The following is a 14,905-nucleotide window of genomic DNA, read 5'->3' on the forward strand; positions in this document are numbered from 1 at the left end:
ACCCAACTCCAGCCAATGATCAGAGCTATAGCTGCACTGATCATGGCTGGATTTCAATGTTTTAGCCATTTTCAATGGTTGAAACATTACAGTGGCTGTGATTGGCTGAGCAGCATTAGTCAGCTAATCACAGCCTCTGTAGTTCCAGGAAGGAGGCACCACCCCTCCTGAGGTCAGGCAGAGGTCCCCTCCTTCCCGAATCTGCGGTTTGTGTGAACCGATCGCAGTCACTGGGGCTCCAATGTCGCGATTTCGCCATGACGGATATATCAGTCATGGGTCTTTAAGTACCAGGGCACCATGACGGATGTATCCGTCAAAGGTCATGAAGGGATTAACAACCAAAACACAGGCCTATGTGATGTGCTATTATAAATGCTCTAAAGCCTCATACACAAAATGTCAGTTCCATAGAGAAAAAAAAAAGTTGAAACAATGGATCTAGGTTTCAGATACTGTAATCTCAAAAATTGTACAGACTTAAAATTTATTGTATTTCACAATTTAAAAAAAAATAAAGATACCACATTAAGTGCATAAATTCACGAAATGCTGAAAATTATACATTTTGTATTGCCTTTTATATGTACACACTGCTAGATAAATAATATGGCATTCATATTCAATTCCCAAATCTAACAGTTCTGCAAATAGAAAAATATTCACGGTTATGTTTTAATAGAAGAAAAAAAATATTTATTTTTATCGGATCTTGTATTATACTCAAAGAAGGAAATGAACGTCTTATAAACCTCTAATAAAGTAATACTACTCCAAATAGATTACAGCAGCTTATTACAACAGATGTGAATCATTTTCTCAGGCTTCTAGATAGTAATCTGCATAGTCCAGCACCAATGGCTGTAAATGGGGTCTTATTTCATTGGGGAACTGCTCTCTTCTTCAATTTTGCCCATATCGAGCAGGGTACAAAGGTGTAAGTTAAAAGCTCTGTCCTCTTGTTGATTCCTTCTCAAATTCACAAATAACTCATTTATTCTGTCTTTCACAGATGGCTGTAGCGAGGAGGAGCGCACAATATGTTCTGGCTTGGTTGGAGAATACTTAGTGCCTCGTGTGGATGACTTCTGCAAGGCTGGAACGATAACTGAATTTTCTAAAGAATCCGACAGAGAAGGGATGGGTAGGTATAAAGGCAGGGAAAGAGATGCGTCTAAAGGTTCTTCCACAAGGAGCTGCTGCAGTTTTTCACTGAATCTGTAATTATAAATTTACATAAATAATTAAAATGATAATTAGGGTAAGGACACATGGCGATTAAAACGGACCGAGTGGAATGCAATAAAAAAAAAAAAAAAATTGCATTACACCCAGACCCATGTTACTCTATGGGGCCATTCCCATCTGCGGTTATTTTCTCAGCCCTAATCGGACCGAGGAAACAGTCACAGCATCTGATCCATATTCACTCGCACCCATATAAGTCTATGGGTGTGAGTGAAACATTGCACTGCACACAGATGACACCGGAGTGCAGTGCGATATATGCATCAGCTGGTAATGGAGGAGATGGAGAAACTAATCTCCCTCTTTCCTTCGCAGCTGTGATCCGATCAAAGAATCAGATCACAGTGGCATGACATTCTGCTTACACTTGCAGCACAGCGGGAGCTAGCTATTCCATCCGATGCACTCTCATCGGATGGCATACGGTTGTGTGGCCTTAGCCTTATTCTACAACTATTTAGATAGTATAGTAAAAGAAAGCTGCTGACTGTTGTGTCGCTAGAATGAAGTGGCCATGGCACAAAAAAAGCACCATGCTGAGTTATCTGAGCGAAGCTGACAGATTTCTCCGAAGGTCTTACTTGGTGTTGAGGATACAGCCACTAATGTGCCAACAAATGTCAGTATTTTGATTAGAGTTTAGGTCATCCTAAATTTCTTCTTAGAGATAATATTGATGTTCCCTATTTTTGTATATGGTCTAGTTTTATAATTAATCGTGTGATCCATGCAGACTTGGTGATTCTTCTCCACTACACTTCCAAGGGTGAGCTGGCTCTCAACTTTGTTTGGTTAGTCTTATAATTACTCCAATTGAGGGTTACGTCACGTGGATGTATTGTTATCATTGTCCGTGTCCCTATATAACAATGTGATCAATAGAAGTTTTTGCTGTATTTTATATTTTTTAATACGTATTAAAAAAAATAATAATTTTAAATATTTATTGACTCTGTCACTTCGTAATCTTCAGCCTTCATATTGGCTGATGGATGTGATATTTGTTCAGCTTTGAAGTGCGGTCTTTATGACCAGATAACTGTAAGGACTCTTAGTGGAATAGCCATTTTGACAAGTGGAAAAACGAAAAAAGTTAAGGCTTTTGGAAGAAGTGTAGGAATAAATGAGAAAGCAGAAACGAAACGTGGCCATGGAGGGAAAGTTCTTTTTCAGAAAGAACACTAAAATCAGAATGATGTACAATAAAGGAGAGCTCCGAAGAATGCTCAAAGCAACCTTGTGTAGTCACATAAATGCAGGCAAAGTACAAATAAAACTACATGGTGATTGCGAGAATTACATTTTTTTTTTCTTTCGTTCACTTTGGCAATAAATAATGAAGAGTACATTTGTCTAAAAATTTACAAGTTTTTACACGTTAACTCTAACCCTTCACGTTTTACACGTTAAGTCTAACCCTTCGAGCACATTATATTATACCTGTGACATGTTTTTCCAAAAGGGATTTTTTTGTGTGTGTATAAAAATTCAGAGGTGGTGTATAATCTAAGTGTAATAAATCACCTTCTATCCTCCTCTTTCTCAGCTAAGATTGAGCGGTCTAGCAGTGACGGAAGAGACTTCAGATCAGAAAGCTCGGGATTTCTAAAGACCATCTCCATATCGTTTTCACTGCATACAAAGACTTTGTGTGGAGTCTGAGACGTCTGTAAGGAAGGCTTCCTTTTACAGGGAGAGCTGCAATGTAAGAAAACACAATGGAATAATGAAATGTCAAACATTTCTGCCAGTATCATCAGGCTATTATAGATAATGAAAAAAAAAATAAAAAACCCATTACATGTTAGACTTTACTAGTACGTTCTGATGTGTGGAGAGACGGGCGCTTTCCCATGTGTCTGGATACGTAAAGTCTCTTAAGTCCTCCTCAAAGAAATAGACATAAAAATCCTCTTGGAAAACTGTAAAGAGATAAATAGTAATGGTCTACTTACTAAAGATGATAAAATTACAAGGCTACAATAACATTATATACACAATTGGAGTTAACAGCTCCTCAACATCTACATTTTGTAGCCAGCAGGTGTTAAAATTTAGAAGATTGATAAAATGCCTTTATTTTAAGTTTCCACTTTGCAGTTCATGGTCATACTGCCTCCTACTGACAGATCCAAAAAGATTATTGAGAGCACAATTACATCCTGCTATACAGTATATGGACTGCAAAAATGTAATAGGACATTGATGACTTACCAACCCTTGTAACCAGTCATATCAAATATATTAGCTAAAGGGGGTTTTCCAAGAATGTAATAAAATGGTCCCCTGTCACATAATTCAAACTGCAGCCCATCATAGTCATATGTCAGGATGGGTTGTAGTTCGATGAAACACTGCTTCTGAGACCTGCATCTCAACTGACAGAAAATCAGTATCGTGTATACATATTGGGCTTAGAAAGCCTGTTACGTCGACAGAAATACATCTTCTTGGGTGAATGAGCAGCCTCAGTCCTCTGGGCACAGCCAGCAGAAGAGATTTATTTCTTGTCCTGTCACAGCCCTTCTCTGGCAGCTAACAGAGGTTATGTGTGCTTACAATACAGCTCCTCTGTCAGTTGAGACACCGGCATCGGGAGCTGTGTTTCTTCCGACTGCTTCCCGTCCTGACACAAGACTCGGACAGGCTGCCATTTGTAATAAAACTGCCCTAATCATGTAATTCTTGCTTGGAGAACCTTGTTGATTAGCTATTCAAAGCTGAGTAACCACATTATCATCTTATCGAATGATTCCCAATGCATTACAGAAAAATGTCCAATCTCTGGAAACACCTATACACACTTCTATTTTCGAGCAGATCCGTTACCAGATTTCACAATTCAGACTGCATACATTGTTAAGTAGAGCTCTTACGCCTAATGAGGCTGCTATACAATCATTAAAAATCCATCTCAGAGTTAATTGTATAATCCTAAAATTAAAATAAGAAAGTATCCAGCTAAAAAATGAGAGAGTTCGAGTCCAAGTGTATTTTTTTTTTTTAAACATTTTTTTTATTTATAATTTTTATACATAACATAAAGGGAAGCAATAACTTGTTCAAAGAATTAAACAGTGTACATGAGATTGATATGCTCAACCTTCGAGCAGTGTACCTTGCAGATTACTATAGTGGTAGTTACAGCCAGGGGTGGGATTCAGCCAGTTCTGTCTGGTTCGGGCAAACCGGTTGTTAAAATAGCAGCTGGTTCCCCGAATCGGCAAGAAACGGCTCCGCGATCTGGTTCTCTGTATTCACTTGTGTTAATGTCTCTTTAAGACACTAGCACAAATGAACCCACGTACCTCCGCGCCACACTTCCGGGTTCAGTGAAGCCTGTCTGCTCCCTGACCTGGCGTGCAACGACACGCTGACACTGCAGAGTGGGGAGGTAGCTCCTCCTATTGCAGTCTGTCAGCGTCAGTGTGCAGAGTGCCGCAGAGGACGGAAGACAGAGGAGAGGCTGCCGATGCTTGGAGCAGGTAAGCACTCAGTGAGCCGAAGATGCAGGGAGAGTGGTTGCATAAAGATGGAATCTATATGGGGAGAGGAGCCGCATAAAGATGGGATCTATATGGGGAGAGGAGCCATATGGGACAGGATATGCAGGGGAAAAGGAGAACATGGGATGAAATCTGCAGGGGAAAGAGGCCATAATGGGATGGGATCTGCAGGGGAAAGAGGCCATATGGGATGGGATCTGCAGGGGAAAGAGGCCATAATGGGATGGGATCTGCAGGGGAAAGAGGCCATAATGGGATGGGATCTGCAGGGAAAAGAGGCCATAATGGGATGGGATCTGCAGGGAAAAGAAGCCATAATGGGATGGGATCTGCAGGGAAAAAGAGGCCATAATGGGATGGGATCTGCAGGGGAAAGAGACCACATGGGATGGGATCTGCAGGGGGAAAGAGGCCATAATGGGATAGGACCTGCAGGGGAAAGAGGTCATAATGGGATGGGACCTGCAGGGGAAAAAGGTCATAATGGTATGGGATCTGCAGGGGAAAGAGACCACATGGGTTCAGATATGTAGGGGGAAAGGAGCCACATGGGATGGGATCTGCACTGGAAAAGCAGCCACATGGATGAGATCTGTATGGTGAAGGTCGTCTGTTCCAATTTTAGCAGGGCTCCTTTAGTAATTTTTAAAAATTGTAGAAAAACTGTTTAATAAAATATGACTGACAGTGACTGGAACAACTGGTACTGGACAGGAGAGTGAAGGTATAGGAGGGGAAGAAGGGTAAAGAGATTTTACTTTAAATTACTTGTATTTTTTGGTTGAGGAACGTGTAAAAATCGGTGTGGCTAACAAAATGGGTGTGGTTTTCAAATGGGCGGGGTTTACAGAGAACCTGTTAAAAATTTGAATCCCACCCCTGGTTACAGCCTTTTTAATTTAAGTATTAAAATTATGTCTCTGTGATGGTATCAGCCACCGATTCCATATAATGCACATTAAGTAATTGTTTATGTCCCTAATGCCCCAATGTTCCCCCCAGGTCTTCCAGACAGAACCATTCCATATGGTGAAAAGGACTGACTATTTTCAGAATTTCCTGAGGACTATAGTGGAACCCTATAATTTGTTTCCACAGTGGAAAAAACAAAAAACTTTCCCTGCTGATTTTTCTTTGCTCCTTTCAGCTTCAATCAATTCTAGTACTAATAATTGTTTCATTTGAGATATTATTAATCCCATTGATGGAATATTTGGTTTAAGCCACTCGCTATCCAAGTATATTTTAAGAGTTATTGTCTTATCTCCTTGGACAAATATTATTGTATGGTGCTTGTAAAAACAAGCTCTTTTGCAATTTACTATTAAAATCTCAAGGATAGCGACAAATGTTCACACTTTTTCTCTGCTTACACCTTGTCCTAGGAGACCAACCAGCAATGCTACCTAGCTTGTAAACTGGCAATGAATCTGGCCTGGATTAGGAAGTAATGGCACTCCAGCAATGCTGGACAGCTTCAAAAAGAAGGGAATTTTGTTTACTTACCGTAAATTCCTTTTCTTCTAGCTCCAATTGGGAGACCCAGACAATTGGGTGTATAGCTATTGCCTCCGGAGGCCACACAAAGTATTACACTTAAAAGTGTAAGGCCCCTCCCCTTCTGGCTATACACCCCCAGTGGGATCACTGGCTCACCAGTTTTAGTGCCAAAGCAAGAAGGAGGAAAGCCAATAACTGGTTTAAAGACCAATTCAATCCGAGGAAACATCGGAGAACTGAACCATACCACATGAACAACATGTGTACCCGAAAAAACAGAAATTCCCCGAGAAAACAGGGCGGGTGCTGGGTCTCCCAATTGGAGCTAGAAGAAAAGGAATTTACGGTAAGTAAACAAAATTCCCTTCTTCTTTTTCGCTCCTAATTGGGAGACCCAGACAATTGGGACGTCCAAAAGCAGTCCCTGGGTGGGTAAAAGAATACCTCGTGATAGGGCCGTCAAACAGCCCTTTCCAACAGGTGGGCAATCGCCGCCTGAAGGACTTATCTACCTAGGCTGGCGTCTGCCGAAGCGTAGGTATGCACCTGAAAATGCTTGGTAAAAGTATGCAGACTCAATCAGGTAGGTGCCTGACACACCTGCTGGGCCGTAGCCTGGTGCCGTAATGCCCAGGATGCACCCACGGCTCTGGTAGAATGGGCCTTCAGCCTTGAGAGAACCAGAAGCCCAGTAGAACTGTAGGTTTCAAGAATTGGTTCCTCGATCCCCCGAGCCAGGGTGGATTCAGAAGCTTGCGACTGTTTACGCCGACCAGCGACAAGGACAAAGAGTGCATCCGGGTGGCGCAGGAGCGCCATGCGGGAAGTAGAACCTGAGTGCTCTCACCAGAACCAACAGATGCAAATCCTTCTGAAATTGATGGACTGGACGAGGACACAAAGAAGGTGAGGTGATATCCTGATTGATATGAAAGTGGGATACCACCTTAGGGAGAAATTCCGGAATCGGACGCAGAACTACCCTGTCCTGGTGAAGGACCAGGAAGGGAGATTTGTATGAGAGCGTTGCTAGCTCGGAAACTCTCCTAAGAGACGAGACCGTTACTAGAAGGCCACTTCCCGAGAAAAGCGGGAAGGGAGACCTCTTTCAAAGGCTCGAAAGGCGGCATCTGGAGAGCAATTAGAACCTTGTTCAGATCCCAGGGCTCTAACGGCCGCTTGTACGGAGTGCTGAGACGACAAACTCCCCGTAGGAACGTGCGTACCTGAGGAAGTCGTTTCTGAAAAAATACAGATAGCGCTGAGACTTGTCCCTAAAGGGAACTGAGCGACAACCCTTTTTCCAACCTAGATTGCAGGAAGGAAGGAAACATAGACGATGCAACCGGCCAGGGAGAAACACCCTGCGCCGAGCACCGAGATAAGAATATCTTCCACGTCCTGTGGTCAATCTTGGCGGACGTTGGTATGCTAGCCTGTCTCATGGTGGCAACCACGTCCTGAGGTAATCCTGACGACACTAGGTTCCAGGACTCAATGCCACACCATCAGGTTGAGGGCCGTAGAATTCAAATGGAAGAATGGCCCTTGAGACAGCCAGTCTGATTGGTCTGGTAGTGCCCCCGGTTAGCCTACCGTGAGGCACCACAGAACCGGGAACCACAACATCCTCGGCCAATCTGTAGCGACGAGGATGGCGCGGCCGCAGTCGGTCCTGATCTAGCGCAGCACTCTGGGCAACAATGCCAGAGGTGGCACATAAGGTAGCTGGAACTGCGACCAATGCTGAACTAAGGCGTCTGCCGCCAGAGCTCGATGATTGTGAAACCGTGCCATGAAGCTGGCACATTGTTGTTGTGCCGTGACGCCATTAGATCGACGTCCGGCCTCTGTCAGCGGCGCCAGATCTCCCGAAACCCGTCCGGGTGAAGAGACCATACCCTTTCGGCCACACCCCGGCGACTTAGGAAGTCAGCTTCCTAGTTTTCCACGCCTGGGATGTGAACTGTGGATATGGTGGATGCCGTGTCTTCCACCCACATCAGAACCTGCCGGACTTCCTGGAAGGCTTGCCGGTTGCGCGTTCTTCCTTGGTGGTTGATGTATGCCACCGCTGTGGAGTTGTCCGACTGAAGTCGGATTTGCTTGCTGTCCAGCTGCTGTTGGAAGGTTTGTAGGGCAAGATACACTGCTCTGTGTTCAAGAACATTGATCTGAAGGGTGGACTCTTGCTGAGTCCACGTACCCTGAGCGCTGTGGTGGAGAAAAACTGCTCCCCACCCTGATAGACTCGCGTCTGTCGTAACTATCGCCCAGGATGGGGATAGGAAGGACCTTCTTTTTGACCATGAGGTGGGAAGAAGCCACCACCGTAGAGATTCCTTGGCCGCCTGAGAAAGAAGATGACTCTGTTGAGGGAGGTCGACTCCCCGTCCCATTGGCGGAGAATGTCACATTGTAGTGGACGCAGATGAAACTGCGCGAAAGAACTGCCTCCATTGCTACCATCTTACGTAGGAAGTGCATGAGGCGTCTCAATGTGTGCGACTGGTTCTTAAAGAAGAGATTGCAGCCCGTAGTGAATGCTGTTTGTCTAGCGGAAGCTTCACTATCGCTGAGAGAGTATGAAACTCCATGCCTAGATATGTTAGCGATAGGGTCGGGGTCGGATCTGACTTCAAAAAGTTGATGATCCACCCAAAACTCTAGAGAGTCTCAAGCGCAACGTTCGGGCAGTGTCGGCATGTTTCCTAAGAGAGTGCCTTGACAAGTAGATCGTCTAAATATGGGATCACAGAGTGACCCTGAGAGTGCAGGACTGTGACTACTGCTGCCCTGACCTTGGCGAAGACCAGTGGGACTGTCGCTAGCCGGAAGGTAGAGCTACGAACAGAAGGTGTTCGTCTCCTATAACGAAGCGTAGAAACGCTAGTGCTCTGGATCAATCGGCACGTGTGGATAAGCATCCTTGATGCCTAATGATGCTAGGAAATCTCCTTGGGACATTGAGGCGATGACATGGCGGAGGGATTCCATCCGGAACCGCCTGGTGTCCACGAGCTTGCTGAGCAGTTTTAGATCCAGAACGGGACGGAACGGCCCGTTCTTATAGGCACCGCAAATAATTTGGGGTAAAAACCGTGACCTTGTTCCTGAAGAGGAACGGGGGTCATCACTCTTTCTGCCTATAGAGTGCACCCTGTTTGCAGAAGAGCAGCGGCTCGGCCGGGAGGTGGAGAAGTTCTGAAGAATCGAGTTGGAGGACGAGAAGTGAGCTCTATCCTGTACCCGTGAGACAGAATGTCTCACACCCAACGGTCATTGACCTATGGCAGCTAAATATCGCCAAGGCGGGTGAGCCTGCTACCGACCGAGGATGCGGAGAGAGGAGGCCGCAAGTCATGAGGAAGCCGCCTTGGGAGCGGGTTTTCAGACTGTCTCTTTTTTGGGCGTTACTGAGCCCGCCAAGAATCTGAGCTCCTCTGATCCTTTTGAGTCCACATTGGACGAGGAAAAATGGGACCTGCCCGAGCCTCGAAAAGACCGAAACCACGACTGCCTCCTGCTCTGTTGGGGTTTGTTGTGTCCGGGCTGAGGAAAGGATGAATCCTTACCCCTGGACTGTTTAATGGTTACATCCAAACGCTCACCAAACAGTCGGTCAGCAGAAAAAGGCAACTGGTTAAGCAACCTTTTTTGGAAGCAGAATCTGCCTTCCATTCACTTAACGAGCAGACCAGGCTCTGCTTAAAAACACGGAGCAGCGGAGGCTACTGCCGTACGGTTCGCAGAGTCTAGGGCAACCTGAATCGCGTAAGAAACAAATGCAGACATTTGAGAGGTTAAGGATGCCACCTGCGGCACAGATGTACGTGTAACCGTGTCAATCTGTGTAAGACAAGCTGAAATAGCTTGGAGTGCCCCAAGGGTGAGAATGCTGGAGCCAACGGTGCGCCGACAGTCTCATAGATGGATTTAGACCAGAGATCCATCTGTCTGTCAGTGGCATCTTTAAGTGCAGCTCCATCTCCCACTGCAACTATGGATCTAGCTACAAGCCTGGAGATTGGAGGATGCCGCTTGGGACACTGGGTCCAGTCCTTGACCACGTCAGGGGGCAGGGATAACGTGTATCCTAAGCCGTTTGGAGAAGCGCATATCTGGATAAGAGTGGTGTTCCTGGACTGCCTCTCTGAAGGCAGAGTGGTCCAGAAAAATACGTGAAGCTGACTCCTCCACTGGAGGAGCTGGGTGAGAAATAACCAACATTCTATTGATGGACGCTATAAGATTATTCACTATGGCGTCACCATTAGGTGTATCCAGATTGAGAGCGGTCTCAGGATCAGAATCCTGAGCCGCTACTTCCGCCTCATTACACAGAGAGTCCTTCTGCTAGGACCCTGATGAAACCGAGGGCCGCTCATAGTGAGCCCGCTTAGGCTGTCTGGGACTGACGTCTGTGCAGAGCCGTGACTCTGGGATGCGTGACATTCCCGGAGCTGTCAGTTGTTCACACTGAGGGGGGCCATGGATCAATGATTCAACAGTGCCCATGTTGTGAGAGACATGTCCGGACTGCTAGGCTTCTAGTATCATAGCCATAGTCTCAGAAAATCTGTCAGTAAATACTGCAGACACCGTCCTCATCCTCTGGCCATTAGCAGAGACTCCGGCTGAGTTGGATATAATGGGGGTCTATGTAACCTGCCGGCCGTATAGCCGTACATGCTGCACCGGCTGCATAGAAAAACATGTGGTTCTGCACCTTTGTTTTACACAGAGAATATGCTGATAACCCCTCCGCACAATCCAGGAGGGTATATACAACGTGCGACCAAACAGTGCAATGTATATAGTACAAGCATATCTATAAGTGCACTTCTGCACTAGTGGGGTTAGCACCACAGGTGCTGCTTAACGCCTGTTGCAGCGATTGTGTGACTATCAGAATGCCAGGGTCTTCCACACTTGTCTCTGTATCGTACAGAAACTGACACTAATGGCTGCCGGCGTCCTTGGAGAGAAGGAAGCCGTGGGCGTGCCTGAGAAAGTGCGGGAATCCGGTTTCACAGTGCACACAGTGAGAGGGGTGGAGTATGCAAAACATACTCCAGCTCTCAGCGCTGCTGTGCTATGCAGCGTCACGCCCCTACCCTGACTGTCAGGCCTGTGGGCGGTAACGAAGGGAGACTAGGCCCAGAAGCCGGGGACTCGAGTTAATAAGCGCGGCCGGCATATCAGTGCTGGCCGGCGCGGAAGTCCCCGGCGCACCACAAATCCCAGCGGCGCCTTAAATAAAAATGGCAGCGGCGGTTAGCGCAGTAGTCACCCAATACACTAACACACCCAGCAACGCTGTGGTGTGCGATGGCACTAGTGCGGACAGCGCCGCTGTCCCTGGCGCACTAACACACCCAGCAATGCTGCCGTGTGTCTGCGCGGTCCCCACAGGGACACAGAGTACCTCCATGTAGCAGGGCCATGTCCCTGAAGATACTCCGCTCCATGTCCAGCAGATACCAGGGGCTGTGGATGGAGCACGGTCTCAGTGCCTGGAGACCGATAGAATCCCACTTCACCCAGAGCCCTGTAAAAAGGGATGGGGAAGGAAGCAGCATGTGGGCTCCAGCCTCCGTACCCGCAATGGGTACCTCAACCTTAACAAACACCTCCGACATGAAGTGGGGTGAGAAGGGAGCATGCTGGGAGCCCTGTATGGGCCCTCTTTTCTTCCATCCGACATAGTCAGCAGCTGCTGCTGACTAAACAGTGGAGCTATGCGTGGATGTGTTGCCTCCTTCGCACAAAGCACAAAACTGGTGAGCCAGTGATCCCACTGGGGGTGTATAGCCAGAAGGGGAGGGGCCTTACACTTTTAAGTGTAATACTTTGTGTGGCCTCCGGAGGCAATAGCTATACACCCAATTGTCTGGGTCTCCCAATTAGGAGCGAAAAAGAAAAAATGTGTGTACTCATCGTAAAATGTCTCTGAGCCTTCATTGAGGGGGACACAGGAAAACTATGGGTGTATGCTACTGCCACTAGGATGCTAACACTACAAAAAAGCGTGCTCCTCCTCGGTAGGATACACCCACCAACTGGCACAAAGCTATTCAGTTAGTGGTCAAGGAGTAGGAGAAGCAAAAGACTTAACACCAGCTGTCAATAACACAAACTTGAAAGAAAGGGAGAGTACTGTGTCACCCGGAGATGGCTCCCAGAAAGATTTTACAGCGAGTACCCAAAATCCTCTATTCTCTATCGTTTCATTAGGGAACACAGGGAGACCATTGGACATACCAAAGCAGTCCTAAGGGTAGGAAGAAGATAAGGAAATAAAGGGACATGAATACCGATGAACTTAAGGACAGCAGTCGAACAACTGCCGCTTGCAACACCCTTCTACCTAAACTGGCATAAAATGAGGCATAGGTATGAACCTAGTAAAACTTGGAGAATGTATGTACAAAAGACCAGGTAGCTGCCTTGCAAATGTGCAACGCATTGGACTGATGCCAAACTGCCCAGGAGGCCCCTACTGCCAAAGTGGAATAAGCCAACACCACAGAGGGAAGAGTCCTGTTCTTGGTCTGATACGCCTCCGAAATTGGGAAGCAAATCCAAAAGGACAATGGTAGCCTTGGAGGCCAGGATTCTATTCTGGGAGCCCTCAGGAATAGTAAATAAGAAATCCATGCACGTAAAGCGAGTGGCCCTGGAAAGGCATATGCGATTGGCTCTATCCAACTTGTTTAGCGATTGTTCCAGAGGACCCAAAAGAGAGGGACAAAATGAAGGAAAATATCTTCCTTAAGGTGGAAGGCTGAAACCACCTTAGGAAGAAAGGAAGACACTAGCTGTAAGACTACCTTATTTTGGTGAAGAATGAGGAAGGGGGAGCAGCCCGAAAGGGCTTCCAGCTCAGAAACTTGTCTAAAAGACGTAACGGCTACTAGGAAAGTAATCTTCCAAGATGGAAAGGACAAGGAGACCTGCCAGAGAGGTTCAAAGAGAAGACATAAGAAAGCATCCAAAACCAGACTCGGGTCCCAATGGCATCGCTGGAGACTGGTAGAAAGGAACCAATTGAACCATGCCCTGAACAAAAGTCCAAATTTGAGGACGAGAGCCCAGACTTTTTTGCAACAAAATGGACAGAGCAGAGCTTTAACCCTTGCGAGAACTGAGAGCAAGACGAGACTCCAGACCTGACCATAAGAAGGCAAGAAAGACATGGCAGCGATGTGATTACACTCGCACCAACGAAAGAAACAACGAGCTGTAAACAAAAATGTTAAAAACGCAACAATAGCTGAAAAATGTAATAAACAGAGAATTGCAAAATGACTTGTTTACAAGCATAATCCCAACAATATTCATATATGAAGATGGTAATAATGCTTTAAGCTCTGCCCCCACAACCTGCCCGACAGCTGTAGCTTGTACTTAGCACTGGGACATCTCAGCAGTGGCGGGGGGGGGGGGGGGGGGGAAGTACACTGAGCAGCTGTCAGGTGGGTGGGCAGAGTAATTTTAAACCTTCGAAAAGGATTGAGCAATAATTCTGATGTCATTCAGTTAAAGTATACTGGTCTCATCAGTTCTTAGCGATCTACCTAATAACGCATGCAGTTTGCATTGTGAAATCTGTTGACAGATCTGCTTTTACCCCTTAGCGACGTCGGCTGTACAGCAAAGTTGGAAGTGGGTGACATCAACTCCATACGCCACAGGTAATGTCAGTGTATTACAGCCAAGACCTGCCGCTAACAATCGCTCTCCCTGCGATTGCTAAACTGTTAAATCCCACTGTCAAACTGTGACAGTGGAATTTAAGACACGTCGGCATGAGAACGCGCCAATTTAAGCACCGCGATCGTGGGTCAACGAGTTGCTATTGCAGCAGCTGGTCTGCTGAAGACTTCCATGTGCTTGTAATAACAGAGCTCTGTTGAAACCCTGGCTGTGGAAGGACTTCAAGAAAACGGCCGTGGAGGCAAATCTGCACATGTGCAGCCTCTGCGGCCATTTTCTTGACGTTCATTACATCAACCGCCGGCAGATCAATTGAGTCTGCAGCACGCCGACAGGTCAGTGCCGCCTGCCGCGATACCCCTGAGTCCACAGTATCACTGACCTTTCTGACCTGTGACACTCCCTCCAAGCCCGCAGCATCACCAACCCTCTGTCCACTGACCCTCCTGAGCTATGACACCCCCCTCCTCCAAGTCCGCAACACTGCCGACCCTCCGTCCACTGACTCTCCTGAGCCACGACACCCTCCTCTTCTGAGTCTGCAGCATTGCCAACTCTCGATCAACTGACCCTCCTGAGCTACAACACCCTCTCCTCCAAGTCTGCAGCATTGCCGACCCTCTGTCCAATGACTCTCCTGAGCCACGACACCCCCCTCCTCCGAGTCTGCAGAATCGCTGACTCTCTGTCCACTGACCCTCCTGAGTCGCGACACCCCCTCCTCCGAGCTCGCAACATCGCTGACCCTCCGTCAACTGACCCTACTGAGACGCGACACCCCCTCATCCAAGCCCGCAGCATTACAGACCATGCCTCCTGTGACCCTCCTGAGCTGCTGCTCCACCACCGCCACTCCCCCCCTGGCAAGCTATTATAAGACACACTAGGATTATAAGGTGGACCCCAATTTTAAAATTTACATTTTTTTTCCT

The 14,905-nt window shown here is 46.7% G+C and overlaps 1 protein-coding gene across 1 annotated transcript in view; it reads right to left on the bottom strand.

The window, feature by feature from the left end:
• Positions 1 to 478: 478 nt before the first annotated feature.
• Positions 479 to 14,905, bottom strand: part of MCM3AP (minichromosome maintenance complex component 3 associated protein) — a 121,884-nt gene continuing 107,457 nt past the window's right edge. Inside the window, exons 26-28 of the mRNA XM_075317431.1 lie at positions 3,050 to 3,170; positions 2,773 to 2,946; positions 479 to 1,218 (exon numbers count right to left, since the gene is read on the bottom strand). Coding sequence (XP_075173546.1) covers positions 876 to 1,218; positions 2,773 to 2,946; positions 3,050 to 3,170 — 638 coding nt within the window. The 3' untranslated portion in view covers positions 479 to 875. The remainder of the gene's footprint in view (positions 1,219 to 2,772; positions 2,947 to 3,049; positions 3,171 to 14,905) is intronic.

Source organism: Anomaloglossus baeobatrachus, chromosome 7, assembly GCF_048569485.1.
Source record: "Anomaloglossus baeobatrachus isolate aAnoBae1 chromosome 7, aAnoBae1.hap1, whole genome shotgun sequence".
NCBI classification, from domain to species: domain Eukaryota; kingdom Metazoa; phylum Chordata; class Amphibia; order Anura; family Aromobatidae; genus Anomaloglossus; species Anomaloglossus baeobatrachus.